The sequence below is a fragment of the Aethalodelphis obliquidens genome, unplaced genomic scaffold (assembly GCF_003676395.1).
Source record: "Aethalodelphis obliquidens isolate GAN/ISIS:26980383/991018 unplaced genomic scaffold, ASM367639v1 scaffold3, whole genome shotgun sequence".
Lineage (NCBI taxonomy): Eukaryota > Metazoa > Chordata > Mammalia > Artiodactyla > Delphinidae > Aethalodelphis > Aethalodelphis obliquidens.
Genome location: NW_020837947.1, coordinates 16,347,518 through 16,372,911, shown reverse-complemented (window position 1 = coordinate 16,372,911; position 25,394 = coordinate 16,347,518). Strand labels below are relative to the sequence as shown.

The 25,394-nt window shown below is 40.9% G+C and overlaps 1 protein-coding gene across 2 annotated transcripts in view; it reads left to right on the top strand.

The window, feature by feature from the left end:
- UST (uronyl 2-sulfotransferase) overlaps positions 1-25,394 on the top strand; it is a 287,336-nt gene that overhangs the window by 139,903 nt on the left and 122,039 nt on the right. For both annotated transcript variants that reach the window (XM_027083752.1, XM_027083762.1), the window contains exon 3: positions 21,009-21,164. In XM_027083752.1, the coding sequence (XP_026939553.1) occupies positions 21,009-21,164 (156 nt within the window). The remainder of the gene's footprint in view (positions 1-21,008; positions 21,165-25,394) is intronic.

The window sequence follows — 25,394 nt, the reverse complement described above, 5'->3', positions numbered from 1 at the left end:
CAGCAGCAATTTTTTCTTGGGGTTTTTCTTCTAAACATTTCATCATCATTGATAGAAGCAAGTAATCTTCATAATGGCCATTATTTTTTTTACATGTATCTCAGGTTTTATGGCTTTGGTGTCAGTTAAACCTTTTAGACTCTCTAGAGTGGCCCTAGGTGATTTCTGACCACTGTTGTCCATGAAAATAGCTTAGATTGAGTGTGAGGTCTAGAGTCAGGCAGACATAGGTTTGCAGACCAGCCGTGTATCTACTAGCAGTATGAACCTGGTGACTTACTGACCTCTCCAGGGTTTCCTCACCCGTAAGTTGAGGGTGACAGTAGCCCCACCTCATAGGTCTGGTGCGAGGGGTAAGTGAGGTCAGGCCCGTGGGCACAGAGCAGTCCGGCCACGTGCCCAGTGAACAGCCACCGAAGCCTCATGCCCACCCTGAGAGGCCCCATGGGTGCTTCCCCGCAGAGCCCATGACCTCCTCCCTCACACATCGTCTTGGAATCTCCTCAGGAGGCTTTATCTCACACATTAAAGAGAAAGCAATGTCAAGTGCTTCAATAGAAGTGCTTAAATATAGGTAGACTTTGTTTCGTTTTCAGGGGTTTCATGTTCTACATTGATCTTTAGCGGACACGTCAGTACTGTGAGTTTCTTGCTCCCAATTACTGTGACATTTTAAATAGGCTTTTGGATCTCACAGACCTCCTCCCCTCCAGCCTGTTCTCCACATTCTCGGCAATGTGGTTCTGGGCCTCCCCCAACCCCTTCCCGCTCTCTCTACCCTGGGCAGGTTTTCTTGTCTGTTTGCTTTTGTTTTTAATAGCCGCTGTGATGTCCTGCCTGCTTTTTTTAAAAAAGTGAGACTACGAATATTTAAGAGATGGTGATTGGAGACTTGTCTGGGTTATTTTTATCAAATCTCCATTTATACCTTGGCTGTGTTCCTATCAAGTGTGTCAAATGGACAGACAGCAGCCACGTGATCCCACGCCAGGGAGCCGTGGGGGGCAACATACCAGCTTGGAAGCTTTCCTCATTAGGCACTGCTGGCACCTAAAATAGTCGGCTTGAGAGTTAATTAGATGCAGTTCCTTGCAGAAATCTCAGAGGCATTTTCTTGATCGCACACGAGTCTATTAATTATTTCTAACGAGGAAGGTTTAAATAACATCAGTTAATGGCCAATTGCTGGTGGTAAGCAGCAGGCAGAATGAGGTATCCCGGGGTGAGCGTCACCCTCCTCCCCGAGCGGGAGAAAAGATCTCTGAAGACAGAGCTACTGACTCTGGGAGCCTGCAGCCCACTGGGGAAGATTAAATACCTGTAGATGCAGGACGGAATAACTTCGTGCCTGTCTGTGTCCCTGTGATTGTCAGTACAGTGGGTGAGCAGGAAATCCCCAGGAGCTGGAGAAGATGCGGGTGTTTGGGTCCAGCACAAATCACAAGTTGCTTTTCCTAGTGATTTTATAGCACAGACGGTGTTTCATGGGTCTCCTGTGAAAAAGTATTCAACCCCTATGGTGTGTCTAGGCTGGGACCCCACTGGCGAAGTTCCTTCTTCTCCAGGGGCCTTCGGTGCCTGGTATTTGGCCATGAACAAGGTATTGTGTTAGAGTGAAGCACTGCTCTCTTTCAGGTCCTCTTTTGGAACACACACACCTCTGGGGGGAGGGAACCCGCTGAGCCTTCAGCACTCCAGGGTGGACTCTTAGATCAGAAGCTTCCTGGGCAGGAGGGACTGAAGCAGCCTTGTGGGTGATGGGAGCATGAAAGGGGGGAGAGGACCTCCAGCATCCAGGCCAGTTATGGAGTGCCACCCGCCATGGTCTGGAGCCCGTCCCTCTGCAGCCCCATCTCCCTCTATCTTACTATTCCCACCATCCCCATCCAAGCTCTGCTTTCCTACTCTCCAGCCATGTGGGGTTAATCGTGTTTCTTAGGGCTGCTCCCACTGCTGCCTAGAGCATGGCCCCCGCACTGTCCCCCTCCTCCAGTGCCTGGATAATCAGAATCAAGACCAGTAACTTGGATACCTGACACGGCAAACAACCTCAGATTAGCGAAGGCATGAAGGGGAGAGGCGGAGGGTGGGCTGGAAGGCCTTGTGGTGGAGGAAGAGAGAGAAAATAGTATTTTTAAAAATTGAGATATTATTTACCATAAAATTCTCCATTTTATAGTGTACATTTCAGTGGTTTTTAGTATAATCTCAAAGTTATACAACCATCACCACTATCCAATTTCAGAACATTTCCATCACCCCAAAAAGAAGCTCTTTACCCACCATAGTCTCTTACCATTTCTCCCCAGCCCCCAGCCTCTGGCAGCCACTAATCTACGTTCTGTTTCGATGACTTGGCCTATTTTGGCCATTTCATATAAGTGGAAACATATAACACGTGGCCTCTTGTATCTTGTATCTGGGTTCTTTTACTAGGTCCACCCACACCTCTACAAATGACCCACTTTCATTCCTTTTTATGGCTGAGTAATATTCCATTGTATATATGTACCACATCTTCATTATCCATTCGTCTGTCGATGGGCATTTAGGTTGCTTCCATGACCTGGCTATTGTAAATAGTGCTGCAGTGAACATTGGGGTGCATGTGTCTTTTTGAATTATGGTTTTCTCGGGGTATATGCCCAGTAGTGGGATTGCTGGGTCGTATGGTAGTTCTATTTTTAGTTTTTTAAGGAACCTCCATACTATTCTCCATAGTGGCTGTATCAATTTACATTCCCACCAACAGTTCAAGAGGGTTCCCTTTTCTTCACCCTCTCCAGCATTTGTGGTTTGTAGATTTTCTGATGATGCCCATTCTAACTGGTGTGAGGTGATACCTCATTGTAGTTTTGATTTGCATTTCTCTAATAATTAGTGATGTTGAGCAGCTTTTCATGTGCTTCTTGGCCATCTGTGTGTCTTCTTTGGAGAAATGTCTATTTAGGTCTTCTGCCCATTTTTTAATTGGGTTGTTTTATGCTTAACTTTTTGAGGAACTGCCAAACTATTTTCCAAAGTGGCTGTACCATTTTACAATCTACCACCAAGGTAGGAGAGTTCCAATTTCTTCACATCCTTGCCAATATTTGTGATTGTCCATCTTATTAATTATAGCCATACTATTGGGTACGAAGTGGTATCTCAGTGTGGTTACACAATAGTTTTAAATAATTATTTAAAGTATTAGCATGTTCTATAGTGCAGAGATCTAGGCAAAGCCCTAGTCTTCCTCCTTAAATTTTCCTTGTTACGGTTCTAAAAATGATAGTCTTTGAACCAGTTAGGAATAGGCCCCCCCCGAATCCTTCCAGCACAGCCGTACAAATGCCTGGCTTGATGAGTAGGTGACATCTCTGTATAAAGAAAAGGTCATCTTCCCCTTCCTCATGCTGGACACAGCTCCTCACCCAGACTGGGGGCTTGGCCAGTGGGATGTGGGCTGGATTTCAGCCCTTCACCCCTCTTCTGCGGGTGCCTTTATCCAGAGCATGGTCTACACAAGTGTACTTAGCCTACACTTGGCTACTTTGAAGCCAGATTGACCTGGGCTCCAGTCTCAGGCGAACCCCAGCGCTGTGACTTTGGGCAAGTGATTTAATGTCCCTGGTCCTATTTCCTCATCAGTGAATCATAATGATAATAATAGAACCCTCTTACAGTATCGTGATGTTTAACTGAAATGAACTTTATAAAGCAACTCGCCCAGAGCCTGACAAATCAAAGTGCTTTTACAACAGTAGTTAATTTTATGTCTTGTCCTGAGGGATTCAGCACAGTATTATTTCCTCTGGAAGACTAGAAAACACCATAGCCCAAGGGTCAAGTCGGCCTTATATCATACCTCCCACAGGCTAAGAATGGTTTTTACATTTTTAAGGGGCTGTGGAACAAACAAAGAAGAATATGCAGTAAAGAAAATATGTCCTCTATGTCCTAAAATATTTCCCCCAATAATTGCTATCTGGCCCCTTACAGTAGAAGTTTCCAGCCCCTGCTCTGGAACCTTTTTCCGACAGCCCCCCTCCCCTCAGGCTGCCCACCCCTACTCCAGGGCTAGATGTTCCCACTCATGGCCCCAGTCACCTTGGCCCCAACTCCATCATAGCCTCTCACACAGAATCCCCCTCGAGACCACCAGCACCTTCTTTACCCCTGCATCTCTTGGCACATAGTAGGAAGTTAACAGACATTAGTTCAGGGAAAGAAGGGGGAGGGAAGGGGGGACACTGAAGAACAATTTTGTCAACTTCACAATTTTGCCTAAGTCCTGACGTGAGGAGACTGGCCCTTTAGTTTATCTGTCCTCCTATGCATTGCATTTTAGCTGAGCAGCACCTTTGGCCCCCAGTATGAGGGACACCATCCAGTAGTTTAGTTGGAAAGACATTCTGAATCCCCCCTTGGCTAATGTGCATGGTGTGGACTTCCTAGGAACACATTTCTCTGTGATACACAGCTCCCCTCTGGAAAGGAAGCTTGGCCTGTGGGGAACGGGTCCCTGTCCAATAGCCCTGTGGCCGCTCCCAGAGAGAAGGGACCGTGGCTTTCTTTCAACTAGGCAGCATGAATTCAGGATTTGCACCCTCTTGGACAAGGCTGGACTGAAAGAAGTTGTGAGAATGTGTTTGAGGGTCTAAACGAGAGAAGCAGGCATGACTCTGCCTGCTTGAGTCTATGACTTAGGGGCATTTTAAAAGAATTTCTTAAGCCTCTACTTATTTGTCTAATATTCATGCTTATGTTGAATTCCTCGTGCAGAAACAGATGACTTGCTTTTACCCTAGAGCTTTCACTGCAGTTTTATGGAATCAGCCGCGCAAACTATGTTGACATGATATACCTTCATTGTTTGGTTTCTTATATTTTAAACATGATTTTTAAAATTTATTTTAAGCTCTGTGTGTATGAGAGAGAGAGAGAGAGAGAGAGAGAGAGAGCGAAAGATTGATTTGTGCCCCGACCACTTGTCGCCTGAAGAAAGGCCAGAGGGTCTGAGATGAAAAGACGTAAGATGCGAGCAAGGCAGCACATGTTCAAGGGAGCAGATGTTCAAGGTGCTTTCAGGTATCTGAGTTGTGCAGTTTATAACTTTTGGTAAAAATGAGTATAGAATTTTTCAACGGACAAGGATGAATTCTTGAAAAGGAAGGTGCCGGACCCAAATGAAGGATTTGCAACTCATGATCTGTTAACTTTCTACCTAGAAAGAAAAGTAAAGAAAAAGAAAAGAAAAAAGAAAAGAAATCATTACACTTCCTAAGGTTTCCAACATACATGTTGTTTGCAAACATATTGACCAGTAGAAGGAGTAAAAGATTTTCAAGTCACAATTCTAAACAATTTATGTCAAAGCTTACCAAGCACAATATTACTCCTCTGAAACTTCAAAGGAAATGTTTATAAATTCCTGAAAAATAAAATTGCATTTTTATCCTTGGAGGCAAGTGATCCTCTGGATGAGATCACTCCCCGTGACGGACTCGAGAACATAGTTTGGCCTTGAGAACAACTCACAGAAGTAGGTCAAAAGTTGTTTATTGACCACATAAGTTTCCAGGTGCAAAGTATATACTTAATGCACTTACACTGAAGTTGGCGGGAGGGGACATGAGGGCTGAAGGACTCTAGCTGTGTTTCTGAGCAAATTAGTGTGTGTGTGTGTGTGTGTGTGTGTGTGTGTGTGTGTGTGTGTGTGTTGTAAGTAAACCTTACTCCTGGTAAAGGAGGAAGTCTTTACCATAACTGAGCAGATTAAAAACACTACAGTGAGTTACATTTGACAGGCTGCTGGTGCAGATGTATGTTTGTAACAAACGGGCTTCCTCATCCAAGCTACCTTTGACTTCCAACTATAAATATTTTATAAACTACCCGGAAAAGAGAGCACCCTGTTATGTGAAGGACTTATAAAGTTGAAGCACTTGAAGAAAGAAAGCAGGCATACTTTATGAGAACCTTTTCGGGGACATATTTCAACCTCCAGGTTCAAATGAATCTAAGAAAGTGAATATTTTTAGCTTGGCTATATTGTTACCTATGATGAAACCATGATTATATTCAGATGAGAGGAAGAATAGATATTAGGCAGGCAACAAGCAGAATCTGCCAGAGGGCTGGCAGTCATTTCAAAGTATCTTATGTGGTTGATAGCAGTTAGGTTTGAAAAAGCTATATGGTCTATTTTTATCTCCCAGTTCTTGGGCAGGCTAACTCTTAGGTAGATCCTCTCTTTTGGTAGTTAGATGGATCCCTGCCGGTCCAGGCCTGCACCCAACTTAGAAGCTATAATAGGAGAAAGATCTTGACTTTCAATAGACCTACAAAATCCTGAGATGGAGTCTCACTGGACATCCTTGGGTCAGGTGCCTGTTTCTTAACCGGTCACTATATTCGGTGGATGGATGTGCTGGTTGGCCATGCCTGATTAAAACACCTTCCCGTGAAGCAAGAGTTGAGGGTAGGCCTCCGGAATCCCATGAACAGCAGGGGAGGGAGTGATGCTCCAGAAAAAAATGGAGGTATTGTTGCTACAGGAAAGAAGAACAACTACAATTGTTAATTTTAATAAACTACTGTGAACTGAGTCAGGTTTGCAGGCAGTCTACCATGAGGTTGTGGATATGACTGTAGGCAAAGAAAGGTAAATCATAAGCTGATGCTTTAACAGTCAAGAGGGTAATGGGAATGCATTTTATTTGTTTGTTGATGGATTTATTTAATATTTTGCTCACCTTCAAATAATTTGAGGCTATTTATAGAAAATGTATCACAGAAAATGATAAAATATAAATGAAAACATATCAGGGACATGGAAAATATAAATTAAAATAGAAACTATATAAGAGAGACCATAAATTCCAAAAAATTGCTGTAGTTGAACAGCCTTTACTCTGAATTTCCTAGTAGCTAAAGGAAGAACGAGGCTGTAAGTGGTTGCAGAGTTCTCATTTTCCATGAAGCAGAAATATACTAGTTTTTCAGATAGTGAGTGGGATAGAGAGCATGAGTTTGGGGTTGAATACTAGCTTTGCAGTTGACCTTGGACAAATAATTTAATCCCACTAATTCTCGTTTTTTTCATCTTTTATGTGGGAGTACTTGTGCTCATGGTTTTGGGTTGTTTCACAAATTGAAGATAACTGCATATAAGATACCAACGAATAAGAGCCCTGAGATAAGAAAGAAATGAGAAAGTTAGGAAACAGTGTGGTCAATTACATCCTAATCACAAACACAAAACTGAATTACGTGATGCTGTATCTTTTTTGTTTGTTTGTTTTCGTTTTTGTTTTTGCGGTACGCAGGCCTCTCACTGCTGTGGCCTCTTCCGCTGCGGAGCACAGGCTCCAGACGCGCAGGCTCAGCGACCATGGCTCACGGGCCCAGCCGCTCTGTGGCATGTGGGATCTTCCCGGACCGGGGCACGAACCCGTGTCCCCTGCATCGGCAGGCGGACTCTCAACCACTGCACCACCAGGGAAGCCCAGTGATGCTGTATCTTATAGTGTCCCTTGATGACCGCCAGGGACATGATGACAAAATATCACTCAGTCAAAGCACCTCTTAATGGAGCTAAGAAATTATGCTCCAAAAAACAGCCTTGTGATGGCCTAACTTGGTCCAAGACAAAAAATCCGGAGGGTACAGAGAAATGATTGAGTCTGTTCTGCAAACAATCTTCCTTACGTATCATGTCCATCAGCGAGCCTTTTGATAGAGTTGAACAGAGAGCCACTCAATGATATAGTCCCTGATGGGGGCCTGGAGTGGAGGTGTTGGCGGATGTTAAGCCCCTGTGAGTCAGTGATGTAGATTGGTCATCAGGCCTCACTGAGACTCTGGTCCAGGATGAGGGTCATCCTGTGGGCAAGGACTAAATTTAACCCCACTGCTCCAGGAAAATCCCAGTCAGAGAATCAGCAATGGACTCTTAAAACTTCTGCCTCTTCCTCTCTATTCACTCTTCAGTTTTCTTAATTTTACCACATTTATCTGTCTTAACATAAACTCTCCTAAGAACAGTTTTCTTATTGCTTATTCCGGTCAACTTGACAATTACAGGGAAAATCAGAAATTTTATACCTGATGGGGACTTTCTAGCTGTTAAGACAGTTGTTGCTCTGTAAATTGTCTTCCTTTTTTCTCTTTCTATTAGATGGTAGAGTCTTGAGGGATGGCAAACATTCGTGTCAATTAAAAAATATTTCGGAAGATAATGATTTCTTTCATTTAGCAGTGTTTGATAGCCTGAATGTAATAACAGTTCCCTACAGGAAGTGGGATGCTTCATCTATCTTGTTGGGGATTTCTGAAAAAGCTGTTTACCCAGCACCAAGTAACAAGTGAAAACAAATAAAAACCAGCCTACAGATACTATGGAAATAGACGGTCCACGGTCAGATCCATGCTGATGGATTGGGTCAATACTGCATGCCACACTTGTTCAAAATTAATTCATGAAATTAATTTTATGAAAATTAATTTTCATAAAATTATGAACCAAAAAGTACAGCTTTTATGAAAAAGTTGTAAAAAGCCTCCAATATGTACGCAGTATGAAATTTCTTCATCTGAGAGCAATTTTTATTACCATCTCTAGCTAAAAATACCTTATGAATTCTAGATTCTTGCGTGGAGTTAATCTTCCAGCTCAAGTTCACCTTGTTGCTAATTCTCCATCTCATTTCAGCGCATGGGGGTTGATGTCATTTTATGTAGAAGGGGAATGTAGTTCATCTGTCCGCTTCTCCAGCTGTCAGCAAACCTGTGCCTGGGAGGAAGCTGCAGGGGTGTATATGGGCCACAACCAGCAAGTAGAGCCTTGTTGTTATTTAGAAACATTCTCCGTGTCTGCCACTCTTACTCGCTTTTCTGCAGCTGAGGAATGGGGTTTCATGAATGGGTGTTTGAAGAATCAAGAGCAATGGGGCCTTTGAGTCCTCTGTACAGCAGGCCCTATTGGTTGCTTACCCCACATTCATTTCCCCTCAGTCTCCTCTTCTTTAGCAGAAATCTGATTTTGCTCAAGTTTTACTCTGTGGGGAAGGTAATCCCATCCCCAGCTCAAAGGTGAATCATGAGTAATTTAAGCCTATAGTGGTTGTCTCATTTCGTTTGCTAATGGTTAGTTGAGATGTGGGCTGGTGGCTTAGATCTGACCAAGGAAACATGAGGGGAAATTTTCTCAGGACCTTCTAAGTGAGATTTTCAGATCTTAAAGGAAGCACTCAAGAAACATAGTCTCTTCTTCCTCTGGAGTTTGACATTCTTCATGAGATGGCTAGAATTGCAGCAGCCATGATACAACTTGAGGAAGGCTGGTCTGAGGACAATACTGACATACGAGGATAGCAGAGCAAAATGGAACAAAAGTATGGAATGAATCCTGAAATCTCCATACCTAAGGACTTCTGTTTCGAAAGAGAATATATTTTTGTTTTGTTTATTTATTTCTAAGAGAATACAGAGATATTCAGGTTTGGTTCCCGACTACTGCAATAAAGTGAGTCACATTCATCTTTTTGGTTTCCCAGTGAGTATAAAAGTTATGTTTACTATACTGCAGTCTGTTAAGTGTACAGTAGCATTATGTCTAAAAAAACAAATTACATAACTTAATTAGAAATACTTCATTGCTGAAAACTGCTAACCATCTTCTGAGTGTTCAGCAAGTTGTAGTAGTCACATCAAAGATCACTGAGCACCATTAACAAATATAATAATAATGAAAAAGTTTGAAATTTTGCAAGAATTACCAAAGTGTGACACAGAGACACAAAGTGAGCAAATGCTGTTGGAAAAATGGCGCCCATAGACTTGCTGGGTACACGGTTGCCATAAACCTTCAATTTGTAAAAAAAAAAACAAAAACAAACCACAATATCTGTGAAGCGTAATAAAGCAGATCACAGTAAAACGAGGCATGCCTGTGTATTTTTCTTATTATTTGAATTGGGTTGGATTTTCTGTTACCTGCCAACAAAAGCATCCTTACTGATATATGGAGATAAGACATAAAGCAATCACGGAAATCCTTAGCCATGTTCAATGAATTGTTCTTAGAGGCTGCAGCTCCTCAGTTTTCCTGCCTTGTCTTTCGAAGCCCAGTGGGCATGAGGGGGCAATGCTAGCAGTTGACGAATTTTGCATGGTGCGTTTTCCTTGCATATCACACATGCAGCGTACACACCCTCCTGAATGTGAAAGATGCCAAGAAGCCAACTCTCTGTAGCCAAATGAAGCTTGGAGGGCAAGAAAGTTCCTTATCGGTTCATACCAACAAGAGTTAGGTGTTTTGGCAAAGGGAGAATGACTGAATTAAAGCAACAAAATTTCTAGAGATACCCAGTTTAAATGTCATGCTCTCTGTGAAACCTCCCCTGAGTCCCCAAGGCCAAGTTCATCACTCCTTCTCCCTGTTCTTGTACCATATCCCTGGCAGGGCACTTGCCACAGGTGATCAGAGGAGGTGGTGCCAGTGGTTGGTTCACTTGCTAGATTGTGAGTTCACACAGGGCAGGGAACTAGTTGTAACCTTTGTCGTATTCACTCACTGAACAATGATTTATTCTGTATCTACTATGTGCCAGGCATTGAGCTGTATTGAAGATACAATAGTAAGGAAAAGCAGATGTGTCCCTATAGTCATGGAATTTAGACTCTAATCCAAGACAGATAATCAGATCATCACAATAACCGATTAATTTCTTGCCATTAACCAAATGAATGGCACTCAGTACTTATCTGTTGAATTCAGTCACAGTATTTTCAATATTCCATAGAGTCTCTTATCCTCCCGGAGGCTAGCCTAAGTTCATATTGTGGGGGAAAGGCTCCCAGGGACAAGCAAGATTCAGCCCCAGTATACAAGCTCTTTTCAAGCCTCTGCTTACATTTGCTTGCTGATGTCTCATTGGCCAAAGCAAGTAACAAGGCCAGGCCCAAGGTCCGTGTGGGAGGACGTTATACTCTTCATGGCTATATAGGCAGGTGGAATTGGTTGGGGGCAGTTACTGCCCCAATCTGCCACACTATTTTAAAGTGTGGTTTATGTTTTGAAAAGCTTAAACTCAGACAAGGAATTCAAACGATGGTCATCTGAATCCAAGAATAAGGTTCTTGCTCCAAATTCACACTCAGACTAAAATTTGATTCAGACATTTTAAACGGAAAAAAATGATATGGTTCACAATGAGCGATGAATCTAAGGCTTTGGTTTTAAGCATTTTACATGGTGCCTTGATGAGAAAGAGGAGTATTGGCAACCCAGCGTGGCTGGTCACAGAGCATTTGTACCATTTACAATGAGGGCAGTCTTCCCTTGTGAAGCCTGTCGTGAGAATATTTGACTCTTCTCCCTACCAATAACCAAAGGAGACCATTCTAAACTGACTGGTTGGCCCATCCCAGCAATACCTGCTATAAATTAGGACATGTACAATCAGTAACCACCACTTCTCCTCTATTGCATTATAACAAATGAATTTTTAGATTAGTTTCAGAGTATAAATTCTTAACTAAAAATAGGACAGTTATAAATAAATAAAGCTTAACTTTAAGCAGACTTTCTAATCTTAAAGGTCTATATAAAGTGTCTATGCATGTTTTATTTGAAGAAGTGTGTGATTAAGAGAAAATGTGTTATAGATCTGAATGGCAAGTTAAATGAAGTATGTGGGTCTGGTAGAAAGATTATCAACCCAAAGGCATCTACAAAATTACATATTCTAGTTCAGAAGTTAATGTATAAATCACTTGAATTGATTAATAATCGTAATGGAACAACTCCAGATCTAAAACTAATTTGAGGACCTGAGTTCTTCTCTGTTCTTACTGGGAAATCTGCAACTCTGATTCCCAGAGTTTTGTTTAATAAAGACTTTTGGATCACTGAATACATAGCACAGAAGAAAGTGCCAGAGATGGCTAGAATTGGTCCAGATTTACTACAACAACAATATTACTTATAGTGCCTTTGAGTGCAGCATATAAGGCATATACACATGCATGTACACACACAGAGGAAGATGAGGGTTAAATGGATTGCCAAACCCATATTGGGTTACTCCATTTCGTTTTGATTATAAAAACCGTAGAGAAGGTTTAAGGGACTCTTAGAAGAGTGGTCAGAGGTTTCAAACACAAGTGCAGTAGGGCTACCATATGTATTTGGAAGCACGGCCGAGTCCTGTGTAAACACTTTGAAATATTCCTTCAGGATGTTTTATCCTCTAAAACTTGCGCATCCTCCCCATGGCATGTGGACTTCATTTCTCTTTTCTGTCAAACATGTGAGTATTTCCTGACTTTCAGTCCAGGGGACTTTCTTCACTTCACCATACTTTTTCTTACGTAATATAGCAAATAAGGGTGTTTCAGGGAATTCCCTGGCGGTCCCGTGGTTAGGACTCCATGCTTCCAGTGCTGGGGTCCCGGGTTTGATATCTGGTGGGGGAACTAGGATCCCATAAGCCGCACAGCGCGGCCAAAAAAAAAAAAAAAGGAAAGTTGCAAAATATGAGTGTGAAGAAAAAAATTGATGAACTTCCCTTACAGTCTTAGGGAACAACCAAAGCAGCATCTTCTAAATAATAAATATGACAGCATTGGTTCTAAAACAACGTTTAATAGTATTTTCATCCCAACAGTTTGTCTATTTAATAGACAGATATTTATTAATTATCGACTATGCACATTCCAGGTAGACCCAGTCTATCAGAGGAATAAAACAGATGGATTTGTAAAGAAGTTATAGCTATATTTGTCTTTCTGTAGATAACATTAGACATGGAACTGTTTCAAGTAGGAGCAGGGGGAAAGGAGAAAGCATAAGGTTCAGACTTGGCAAGGCTTCTGGAAGAAGATGGGTTGTGAATAATTAGAAGATACAAGGATGTCATTCGAGAGTTGCAGGTAGGAAGAGCTTTCCATTCAGGAGGTGGCAATGAGGGAAAAGATAGTTCTTTAACGGGTCCTATGTGTTTCCTCCTCTAGAATGGAGGAAATGAGCCTAGGGGTCTGGAGAGTCGATGGTGATTAGAAAACAGAGATGCATCTGTTAGAAGACCTAGAATGCCTTGACGGGCAAAAGCCAGTGAGAATCACTGCTGATTTCTGGACAGCACTGCTGGAAGGCTGAGCCCTGTACAGACTTCGGTGTTTGGGGATGGTCTTAAAAAAACCAGAAACCTCGAAGTGACTGAAGCTGTAGAAGGGAGGAGAAAGCATAAGAGGAGCACAAAGGAAGGTTTTTTTACATGACAAGCCCAAACAAGGGTGGGACATGTACGGAAATGCCAGAGGTTCCAAGAGAACCGTGAATGCCCATGGAGCTGGAATCCGTGTCTGCAGCACAAATTACTGGAACTGTTTTTTCTGTTTATTTTATGAATACATTTGACAAGGAAAAATGTAAAAATCTTGTGTCAATTTTTAAGGCATTTCCAGGTGATATCTTGATAATATAGATTGAAATGAATCATTTGATACCCTCAGAAGAGAGCATCACTTACCGGGTTTGAACCCAGCCCTCCCCTCTTACTGATGAAGATGCTGAGGTTCTGAGGTGTGATGGGACTAGCTCCCGACACCGCAGTGTCCTCGGAAACTTTAAAGTAGGGATTCGCTGAATGGATTTGAGCTGCTCCAAGTCCTGTGGACCGTGGACACCAGAACTGTCCCTGAGTTCAAGCCTCACAAAGCCCTGGCCGTGACCCTTCCCAGCATTGGCGTGAGGAACCGTGGAACGGAGATGCTGTGAAACCACAAAGTGAATTTTATTCCTCCAAGAAAATCATTCATCTTTAGCATAATATTGGTACTAAGGGTCGAACGCTCTGACAGTGTTTAGTATAAATTTCAGTCAACCTACACATTCAGTTACCCAGCACACCTGTTCTCTAATCATTCTAGGCGAGTAGGCACTTACCATAGTGTAAGCGTATTGGTCAGGTTGATCATGACTTTGAACTATGGGTGGGAGGCCAGTGGCACTCCAGGGAGACCCAAGGAGGACATGAGAGTGCCTTTCACCCAGACTCTTCTCCAGTATCATGCAGGCAACCCTCTCCCCACCTTAATCTCCCATCAGGCTCTATGGAACCACCCAGCAGCTTAACATGGAAGGCTAGGAGTCCTCTACAAGAGTAGTTCTTGGAACGGACCTGGAAGTAGTAGGTTCTCAGGGGAGCTCTTAAAGCCAGACCCCTGACCCTCATCACCCTAGACTTTCTGTTTCAGTTGGTCTAAGAGTGGAGCCCAGAAATCTGGAGTTTTAAAAGTTCCGTAGGTAATATATATAGCCATTTGGGAACCACAGCTTGTCACGTACTGTATTAAATATCATTTTGCAAAGACTTAAAAGCAGGATTGATGTTCATTCTTCCAATAAGACCAGTCCATAGAGAGACCTATAATCATGGACTATGAAAGTCTCGGTGCAGACCAAGTTCGCTTTTTACCTAAAAAGTCTTCTCTCCCCGGCCCATTTCAAACCTGGGAGAAGCTGTTGAATTGTGGACGTCATCTGGTGGTATTTACTGTTGTGCTTAGGATTTTGGACAGACTTCTGTTTATTGGGCACGCTCCACACAAGCCTGTCAGGCCCTGGGGATTTGTGGCATTTGCAGAACTTACAAGGCAGGCAACATAAAAATATATAATTCATAGAGTGAAATATTTTGGAGCTCCCTTTGCTTTTACAAATTGGCCATAAAATAGAAACCACAGACATAACATTCGTATAACCATGGTTGTCAAGAATGAAGAATCATTTGGGCTGGGGGGGTGAGGGGTTTTGTTGTGTACGTCTTTATAGGACACTCAAAGAAAGAGTAAGTATTCAAAATTTATGTGCAAATGATAATAGGAACATTAAAGTTGAGATGCCTGACAATTGGCAAATATCTGTTGAAGAAAATAGGGATTTGAGGTTGATCTTAAGAGGTCTTTAGGCGTCTTTTCACAGTTGTTAAGTTTACCATTTGCTTGTCTTGATAGACATTTCAAGTGCATTTAGGATTTTATATATATTTTACTATGACTTATTGCTTCCTGTTTTTTCCTTTCCTAGTGAAGTGGGTCACAATATCCAAGGCAGCTGTGACTGCCTATGATAGATTAAGGGAAGGAATAAAGGGAAAACTATATCCTTCTACTCTTCTCCCATTAGCTGCTCTGACACTCTGGGCTTACATTAGCTTATAAAATCTGTCCAGAGGAAGGAGAAGGAGAGGCCAGTCGACTCCTGTCAGTTCCAGCTGAGGATCTGGGGATATCAGTAATGGATGAGTCATGCCCGATGATACACGTTGTGATAATTGACTGTTGAACAGTAGCATTTAATGAGGTTGGACACGTTCAAGACATGACAAAAAGAAAGAGCATCTCTGTTGCAGAAGCCAAACTAGAGGTCATTTTCACCCTTTGATGTGGTAGTATATTAAATAGAGTGTCGTTTTGGGGTCAGGAGAGCTACAAGCTGGGCTTTAGTTGTTACGTGCCACTTTTTGGCTTTGTCACCTTGAACATGCCAAATGATCTCTCTGGCCTCGTTTTACTCACCTAAATATAGTGCTACTATCTACCTCACAGAGTACTCGAGAGGATGAAAAGACAAGGTCATAAAGACAAGGTAAAGCTCTAGCCAAGTCAAACGCAGATTGGGCTGGGGCTGGGGGTGATAGGGGTGGGCGTGCAGGGCGGGGAGGGAGTTGGAATGGATGGATTAGTCCACATTGCCTCTAGACCTCAAACCCTGTCGTTCTGTGAATCTATGATGATCTATGGGACAGAGGAGGGCACACAGGAGAGTCACTTAGGTGTATGAATGATGCTTAAATCATTTGATAATTTAAACTCCTAGAGAAAGGCACAATAGAGTGAAGACAATTATGCTCTTTGATTCACTGTCTCTAACAAGGATTGAAAGCATTTACATGGCACAGAGCCTGGGAGAGGGTCTTTTGTCATCAACAGAAGATGACAGTGATTGGTAAAGCAGACTTCAGGAGCAAATTTATAGATCTGCCAAAAGCAGGGATGAATCAACTTGTTGCCATTGTTCATTTTAACACCTTATCCCAAACCACCAAATCAACACATTGATTTGGCCTGACTAAATTTGCCAATTTCCAGTGGATTCCATAGGTTTAGAAAAGGACCTAAGAGCCCCACCCTAAATTTGAGAGAGGTTTATGTTTGTGATGGTGTATGCTGTGTCTTTAAAGGTCACAAGACTGATTCCAGAAGCTTTATCTGAAAACACAGTTCCTAGTTCTATCTTTATACTCTGTAGCTGTACATTGACATTTAAATAAATGGTAAAATTGGAGTCACGTTGGGGGTTTTTCAAACCTTTTTGTAGATGTAGCTGTTTTTCTCAAATATCACTGTACTATAGCAGCAGGAATGATGCAGGGATTTGTGTTTTTATATGTGTTCTTTTTAAATATCAGATATTTATAATCATTATTTGGGAGCTTCCCACAAAACGAACGAAAGAATTGGAGTGAACATATTTTTAAAAACTAACTAACCCATAACCCAAAGGCAAATAACGTCCTTAGCTATTAGCAAAAGCGAGTAGGTAGATATTAAGCCTACTACTGTGTTGATTACCCAAGAAATTCAGGAGAAATTAAGTGTTTCCAGCTAAGGTTTCTAAGTGCCTCTGTTCTTCATCTAAATCTTCTAAGATATACTCTGCACTCTTAAAATAAAGTGCTTAATATGTGGTAACTCACATCTTCTAGGTCATCAATTTAGTCATAACAGATTCTCCCTTGCTGTTCTATGCTGGGCTAGAAGACAGGGGAAAATGCACTCACCCAATTCTTGAACAGTTTAATTCCTGAAAGAAATTAAAATTTGTGTTTGTTTTGGCAGCTTTGTCACAACCATAGTCTATCCCCTAGCCCGGTTATTATGGAAAATTCAACTTACAAACACTGTTAATATCATTCTATTAAACATGAAGCCCAGTTCAACCTCGTTGGGTCATAACCTCATAAAGTAAGAACTAAATAATTTATCTGAATATCTGAACTTCTGCAGTCATTGCCCGAGAACAGACTTTTGGGGTACTCACTGATTGAACCATAAGTAAAACGACCTATTATAATGATGGTCTTTTACCCTGATGACTTGTATTAGCATTTGGTCAGAAAGATCAGAGCTGCATTGGAAGATTCTCCTGGTCTCACAGTTTACTGCAATCACTGCGTTAGTGTTAAACAGTACATTAAACCTATCAGAGCTGCCAAGAACCAATCGATGTCTGTTGAGACCCTGTGTATCCAAGGCATTTTCTAGGCACTGTGAGGACACATAATAGAACATACTGACTGGCCTTAAGGAAACAAAGTACTGCTCATTTAAAAATATATATATATGAAGAATTATATCAGAATGGTACATGACTGGTTGCTAAGTGAGTGATATAAGTATTATATTTTACTCCAATGACAATTAGCTTTGAAACTCCAAATTTACGACATGCTGCTCTGCATATAAAACATTTTAGGAAATTAAACCTAGAATTACAAAGGCAAAAATTCAAGTTGCATACCATAGGCAAGTTCGGGGTGTGTTTATGTTTATATTGTACTATATTCTTTAGCTTTTGGGCCTCTCTGTGGCCTTCTGTTATGGATATGTGCTGAATGAAGGAATCTTTTGATTATCATTTGTTAATTATTGCTCAATGCTGAGCATTCAAAATGGAAATAATATCTTTATTGGGGATATAAATATTTAATCAGATACTTGTTATAATTACTTCTTAGTCTATCAAAATCGTCATAACTGAGCAATTAAAAGAGAAAAAGAAATAAAAGGCGTCCATATTGGAAAGGAAGAAGTAAAACTATCTCTGTTTGCAGATGACATGATCACGTATATTGAAAAATCCTAAAGAATCCACACCAGAAAACTATTAAAGCTGACGAATGAGTTCAGCAAGATTGGAGGATACAAGCTCAACATACAAACATCAACTGTATTTCTATCAGCTAACAGTCAATCCAAAAATTAAATTAAGAAAACAGTTCCATTTATAATAGCATCAAACATAAATAAAAGGATTGTAAGGTTTCTGCACTGAAAATTGTGACACATCAATGAAACAAATGAAAGGAAAATCCAGTAAGTGGAAAGACATCCATATTCATGGATTGAAAGACTTAATATTATTAAAATGGCAGTCGTCCCCATATTGATCTACAGATTCAACACAATCCCTATCAAAACCTCAGCTGCCTTTTTTGCAGAAATTGATAAGCTGATCCTAAAATTCATACCGAAATGCAAGGGACCCAGAATAGCCAAAACGGTCTTGAAGAAGAAGCACACGGTTGCAGGGATTCACCCTTCCCGATTTCAAAACTTATAGCAAAGAAATAGTAATCAAAATTCTGTGGTACTCAGTGTTCATTGCAGCTCTCTTTACAATAGCCAGGACATGGAAGCAACCTAAGTGTCCATCGACAGATGAATGGATAAAGAAGATGTGGCACATATATACAATGGAATATTACTCAGCCATAAAAAGAAACGAAATTGAGATATTTGTAGTGAGGTGGATGGACCTAGAGTCTATCATACAGAGTGAAGTAAGTCAGAAAGAGAAAAACAAATACCGTATGCTAACACATATATATGGAATCTAAGAGAAAAAAAAATGGTTATGAAGAAACTAGGAGCAAGACGGGAATAAAGACGCAGATGTAGAGAATGGACTTGAGGACACAGGGAGGGGGAAGGGGAAGCTGGGACGAAGTGAGAGAGTGGCATGGACATATACACACTACCAAATGTAAAATAGATAGCTGGTGGGAAGCAGCCACATAGCAAAGGGAGATCAGCTCGGTGCTTTGTGACCACCTAGAGGGGTGGGATAAGGAGGTTGGGAGGGAGACACAAGACGGAGGGGATATGGGGATATATGTATACATAGAGCTGATTCACTTTGTTATAAAGCAGAAACTAACACACCGTTGTAAAGCAATAATACTCCAATAAAGATGTTTAAAAAAAAAGATTCTGTGGTACTGGCATAAGTATAAAAACATATGGATCAATGGAATAGAATTGAGAGTCCAGAAATAAACCCATAAATTTATACTTAGCGGATTTTCAGTGAGGTACCAAACAGTTAAATGGAAAATAAAACAGTATTTTCAATAAATGTTGCTGAGGCAAATGGATATTCACATGCAAAACAATGAAGTTAGGTCACTAGCTCACACCATACACAAAATTAACTCAAAATGAGTCAAAGACCTACATGTTAGCACTAAGACTATAAAACTTTTAGGAGAAAACACTGGTGTATATCTTTGTGACTTGGAATTAGGCAGTGGTTCCTTAGATATGATACCGAAAGCGTGGGGAACCAAAGAAAAATTAGATAAATTGGACTCCATTAAGATTAAAAGCTTGTGTTTTGACACTATCAAGAAAGTGAAAAGGCACTCCATAGAATGGGAGAATATATTTGCAGATCATATATTTGCAAATCCAGAAAAAATATAAAACTTAAAACTCAACAATAAAAAGACATAACCCAATTTTAAAATGGGCAAAGGATTTGAATAGACATTTCTCCAAAGAAATTGTACAAATGGCCAATAAATACATGAAATAAATAAGCTCAACATCATTAGTCATCAGGGAAATGCAAATCCAAACCACAATGAGATACCGCTTCACACCCATTAGGATGGCTATAATAAGAAGAAGAAAAACAGGCAACAACAAGTGTGGGCAAGGATGTGGAAAACTGAAACTCTCATACATTGCTGGTGGGAATATAAAATGGTGCAGCTGTATTCAAAATAGTTTGGCAGTTCTTCTAAAGATTAAACGTAGTTACCATATGATCCAGCATTTCCACTCCTAGGATTTACTCAAGGTGAATCAAAAACATGTGTCTCCACAAAGTCTTATAGACAAACGTTCAAAGCAGCATTATTCATAGTAGGCAAAAGGTGGAAACAATCCAAATGTCCATCAACTGATGAGTGTATAAACAAAATACAGTATATCTGTACAATGTAATATTATTCAGCCATATAAAGAGATGAAGTACATACTTCATGCTACAACACTGGTAAACCTTAAAAACATTATGCTCAGTGAAAGAAACCAGACACAAAAGGCCACATAGCCTATGATTCCTTTTATATGAGATGTTCAGAATGCTATAGGCAAAGCCACAGAGCCAGAAAGTAGATAAATGGTTTCAATGGATCAAGGTAATGAGGTAAATGGAAGTGACTGCTATGGGTATGGAGTTTCTTTTCAGATGCTCTGGAATTAGGTAGTGGTGATGGCTCACAATTTTGTGAATATACTGAAACTCACTGAATGTATACTTTAAAAGGGTGAATTTTATTGTATGGAAATTATGTCTCAATTTTTTTTTTTTTTTTTTTTTTTTGGCGGTACGCGGGCCTCTCACTGCTGTGGCCTCTCCCGTTGTGGAGCACAGGCTCCGGACGCGCAGGCTCAGCGGCCGTGGCTCACGGGCCCAGCCGCTCTGGCGCATGTGGGATCTTCCTGGACCGGGGCACGAACCCGTGTCCCCTGCATCTACAGGCGGACTCTCAACCACTGCGCCACCAGGGAAGCCCTGTCTCAATTTTTTAAATTACTATATTTCTCTTGAGCAGTCTGCAGATTAAGTTCTGATAAAGCATAATATAACTTGCAAAAGAACACTATCATTAAAGCACATATTTACATATTTTGTTCCTAAGAAAAAAACAAAAGTAGTTTCACAATCGGTATTATAGATGGCATGAAATTTTACCAGTTTTAAGTATCAGGGCAGATGGATAAGGAGTCCAACGTTTCTCTCAAGTTATACTGTGAAGATAAATACGAGTTCGTCGCTTCCATTCTCTTGTTAGTTTCGTATGGACACTTCTCATTTAGAGAAATTGAGGGAAGCACCCGAAGTATTTTAACCCACACCCTCTCGTTTGCTCTCTCGTTCTGCCCAGGCGCTGCCTTTCCCGAGCCAGGTGGTGTACAACAGAGTTGGCAAGTGTGGGAGCCGGACCGTGGTCTTGCTTCTGAGAATCCTGTCAGAGAAGCACGGGTTCAATTTGGTTACGTCAGACATTCACAACAAAACCAGACTTACCAAAAATGAACAAGTAAGTTGTCTTCGCCCGTGGTTAAGTTGTACTTCGCTGCAATTCATTTGTGTAATTAGTGGGTGCCTTCCGGAAGACCCTTTGAGTCCCTAACAGATGAATACCGGAGTTATAATGTCACACTGTGTTTTTGCCAGAGTGCGGAAGGAAATTTAAGTTAAGGGTTCGGACAGAAGTCTTCAAACCAGGAAGTTTACCTGAAGGGATACTTTTATTAAGACCAACGAAGGCTAGAGTACTCCGGTCATGGTACATTCAGCTAACATTAGCAATGCGTAAATATCAGAGAGTTACACCACTGAGGTATAAATAATGCTGACATTTTGGGAGCAAAAGTAAGAAGACTTTATTTTAATATTTCTTCCTCTGTGTTTTCTCACAAGTGTCCTAAGTCTTTATGGTTATCATAAAGAGAAAACCCTCTTTGGTCCAGGAATTTTGTTGGTTGATGGGGACATGAGCTTCCTATTATGGTAAGTTCAAGGAATCTTGAGTCTCCAAAACAGCTTCTGGCATATTCACTGGTAACAAAAGAATTACCCCATTTCCCAGGAATAAATCTGCCCTCATACAGCTGAACCATACAAGGGTCATGCTGGTGGTAGTGTAGGGGTGCTAGGTTCTGCCAGGAAGCTGTACAGACAGATTCTTTTGTAAGCTTACACGAAGTAGCCTTAACCATCTCCATTGAAATACTTCGCTAATGCAGAAAAGTTAGGCCTAGGGCTCCCACAGTCATTTTACAGGGTCAAGTTTGTTAGCCTGCTCTCAGAAAGTTGCTTCGGTCCCCTTAGGTATTTAGGTTGAATGGGTAGCCACCACTGTAAGTCAGGGTTCTCCAGAGAACAGAACTAGTAGGATGGAGATACATTGATAGATAGATAGATAGGAATAAAGAAAAGGAGATGTACTATGAGGAGTTGGCTCATGCAACAGTGGAGGCTGAGAAGTCCCACCATCTGCCATCTGCAAGTTGAAGGCCCAGGAAAGCCATTGGTGTAATTGAGTCTGGGCTTGAGTGTGAAGGCCTGCAAACCGAGGGAGCCGATGATGTAAATCCCAGTCCAAGGGCAGAGGAATGTACAATGAGATGTCCCAGCTTAACCAGTGAGGCAGGAAAAAAATCGACTTCCTCCTTCTTCCACATTTTGTTCTGTTAAAGCCTTCGAGGGATTGGATAAGGCCCACCATACTGGGGAGGGAAATCTACTTTACTGAGTCCACTGATTCAAATGCTCATCTCATCCAGAAACACCCTCACAGATACACCCAGAAATATTGTTTAATCTGGGCATCCCTTGGCCAGTCAAACTGACACATAAAATTAACCATCACACCACTCAGTGACAAGGTAAGTTTGGGGAATAAACAAGGTATATGGCTGAGTGTCAGGTTGAGGCCATAATTATGGGAATTTCCACCCACGTCTGCTTCTTTCTGAGATAATCTCCACCTTTGAGGCATTCAAAATCTCACACACAAATGGAATATGCAATCAGCCTTCCTGTCTCTCTTATCACGGGGGATGGTAGGACTGTTTTAAGTGCATAACGCAGCCAGCAGTACTTGCTATAAAGCCTGTATGCTTAGTGTTGTCCACAGTATAGAGATTAAAATGCCCATTCCTTTGGAAACTTCCATTAAAGAGTCTCTGAGTAACAAGTCTAAATAGTCATTATCAATCAGCAAAAAATATTTTGAGATTACCCCTTGCAGGTTCTGTAGTAGGTGCTCAATAGAAAAATTATATTTGGTGACATTTAAGGATATCACAGTTTATCAATAATTTTCATAGGGGTAGGTTCTCTTTGATTTCCTTACCTTACTGAAGAACGAATAAGATTAGGGCTGAAAGAGAGTGACTATAGTAAATAGCCTATGCTATTGCAATTTATTATAAGTATAAAATTTGGTTTTCTTTTGAGTCTTTGGGTCTGCTTATCAGGTTAGACTGAAATGTTCCTATGTGTGGAAACTATGCTCAGTTCTTGAAGCCTAACAAAACACAGTAGCTGGATTTTAGTTCCCACTGCTGAAAAGTCTAACGACCCAGAGGGAGCAAAGTAACAAAAGTATTAGACCCTGAGATGTTCAGGAAGGCCCTAGAAGAGCAAGCACAAACTATGAAATTTAAATATACTGTGGGATTTTACACAAATCAACCTACTTTGTTTCCTATGAGGAACTGTCAAGGGAAGAATTTAGATTAAAAACGAAGAATGATTTACTCATGGTGCATGAATTGTTAAATCTTTTAGAAAGGGTTAAAGCCAAAGTCATCCTTCTTCTCTAAAATAGAGGTTAGCTCTCATCTGTTTGGAATGACTGGCCTGTCTAGAAGCCAGGGAATAGACTAGACAATCTTTTAAGGTTCTTTCCAGCCCTGTGATTCTGTGATATATTTATACAACTTCTACCATAATCTGTGTATAATTAGTTGAAACATTTCTGATTCCTGTGGTCAGTGTGACCTAGAATATATTTCATTACTTAGTTATTCCAGATTCCTATTAAATTATAAGGCAAGTTTTAAAAACTTAAGGGAAAGGTAAAGATATGGTAGAAAAAAAACAAACAATTTTGATGTATTTAAAAACAAACATAAGGATAGTGACAGTTGCCTCTCTGCAGCTAGACGAGTAGGCTGTGACATACAAGGAGAGCCAGGAAATGCCAGGACAAAAAAAAACAAGTTTGAAGTAGCTCAAGAATGTTTAAAGAAACTCTTTTTCTTTGTTACGTGCATCCTTTTCCTAAAGTTTCAAAGTGCATGAAACAAGCAAAGAAAAAACTATTATTTTAACCTAACATATTCAAGAAATAATTTGTGGTGTGAATAGCTCCTCTTCTTGATAATTTATTAAAGGAAAAGGGGGTAAGTGATTTAGGTTAAAATTTTATAGTCAATGGTTCTCAACGTTAAAGAGTAGAACTCTGAAAATGTGTTTCCATGGAAACACTGTTCTCTGGAGTTAATAACAATTCTGCTTCAGGTGCAGTACGAGTTAAACAGGCTCTTGTGGGCTGGCCCGGGACCCTCTCCACCATGTAGAACATTTCTTTTATGAGAAAGTGTGTTCCAAGTTCCAAACTACTGACTTACAAATGAACTTCAGAAAAGTATCCACATACAAGGCTGGAATCATCTGTACTGTTGCATTCACACACAGTGGCATCTCTCTGGGCCAGAGTCAAATTCACACATACATTTCTCCCTGGAGGGTAGCTGTCATCACACACACACACACACACACACACACACACACACACACACACACACACACATCCCCACACATCCCCATTCAGTACTAGACTTTAAAAATCTATTTAATGGGATAAGACACTGAGGGATTATTTAAAAGGAAAGAGAACACGAAAGACAGCAAATGTTAGAATGTCTATAAAAATCCCATTACATCTGCCCTTATAGAAATAGAAATGCCTTTGAAGTTAATATTTTAGAAAACTCTGCCTCAACAGAAGAACATGGACAGCTGGTGCTGGCTAAATGTTGGACCTTTGCAGGGCATATAATGCAAACCTAGGATGACATCATTTCATTTACGCTCTAAAACCGGATTTCAATTTCTTGGTCTAGTTTAGATAATTACTTGGAAAATGGAGATTATGTACAATCTAAAAGATAAAGAACTATTTTCCAGAAGACATGGGGCGTGATTTCCAAAAGACTCATAACCATCTTTGTTAACGGTCTGACCCTATCTTTCAGAACATTGCTCTAAGGATAACAAAAGTCAAAGTGTCACAGGCATATCACAGACATAAGAGTTCAAAATTATTTCATTCCTGTTGGAGAAAGGCAAAAATTGTTGGCATATGAGCCTAAAAGTTGGAGAAAACAAATACTTTTTCTATTTTTATTTATACTGAAGCTACTGAGGATTCCAAATTGCAAACAGCACCTACTCTGTGATCGTTGTTTTACTTCATTATTTCATTTAACTCTTTTGGGCCTAAAACTGTACCAGTGAGTGAGTATGATTTCCTATTTTATGGATGAGAAAACTAAGACAACCAGGTGAAGTCACTTTCCAAATATAATAAAATGACTATCCATGGTACCTGGACTTGAACTTAGGCCCTCCCGAATCCAGGAGCCATTCTCCTTATGCAGTGGCTATCTGCTCTGGTTGCACAGCAGAATACCCAGCTGAGCCTTTTGAAACATATAGTTGCAATGGCCCTTCTCCTGGAGATTCTAGGATAGAG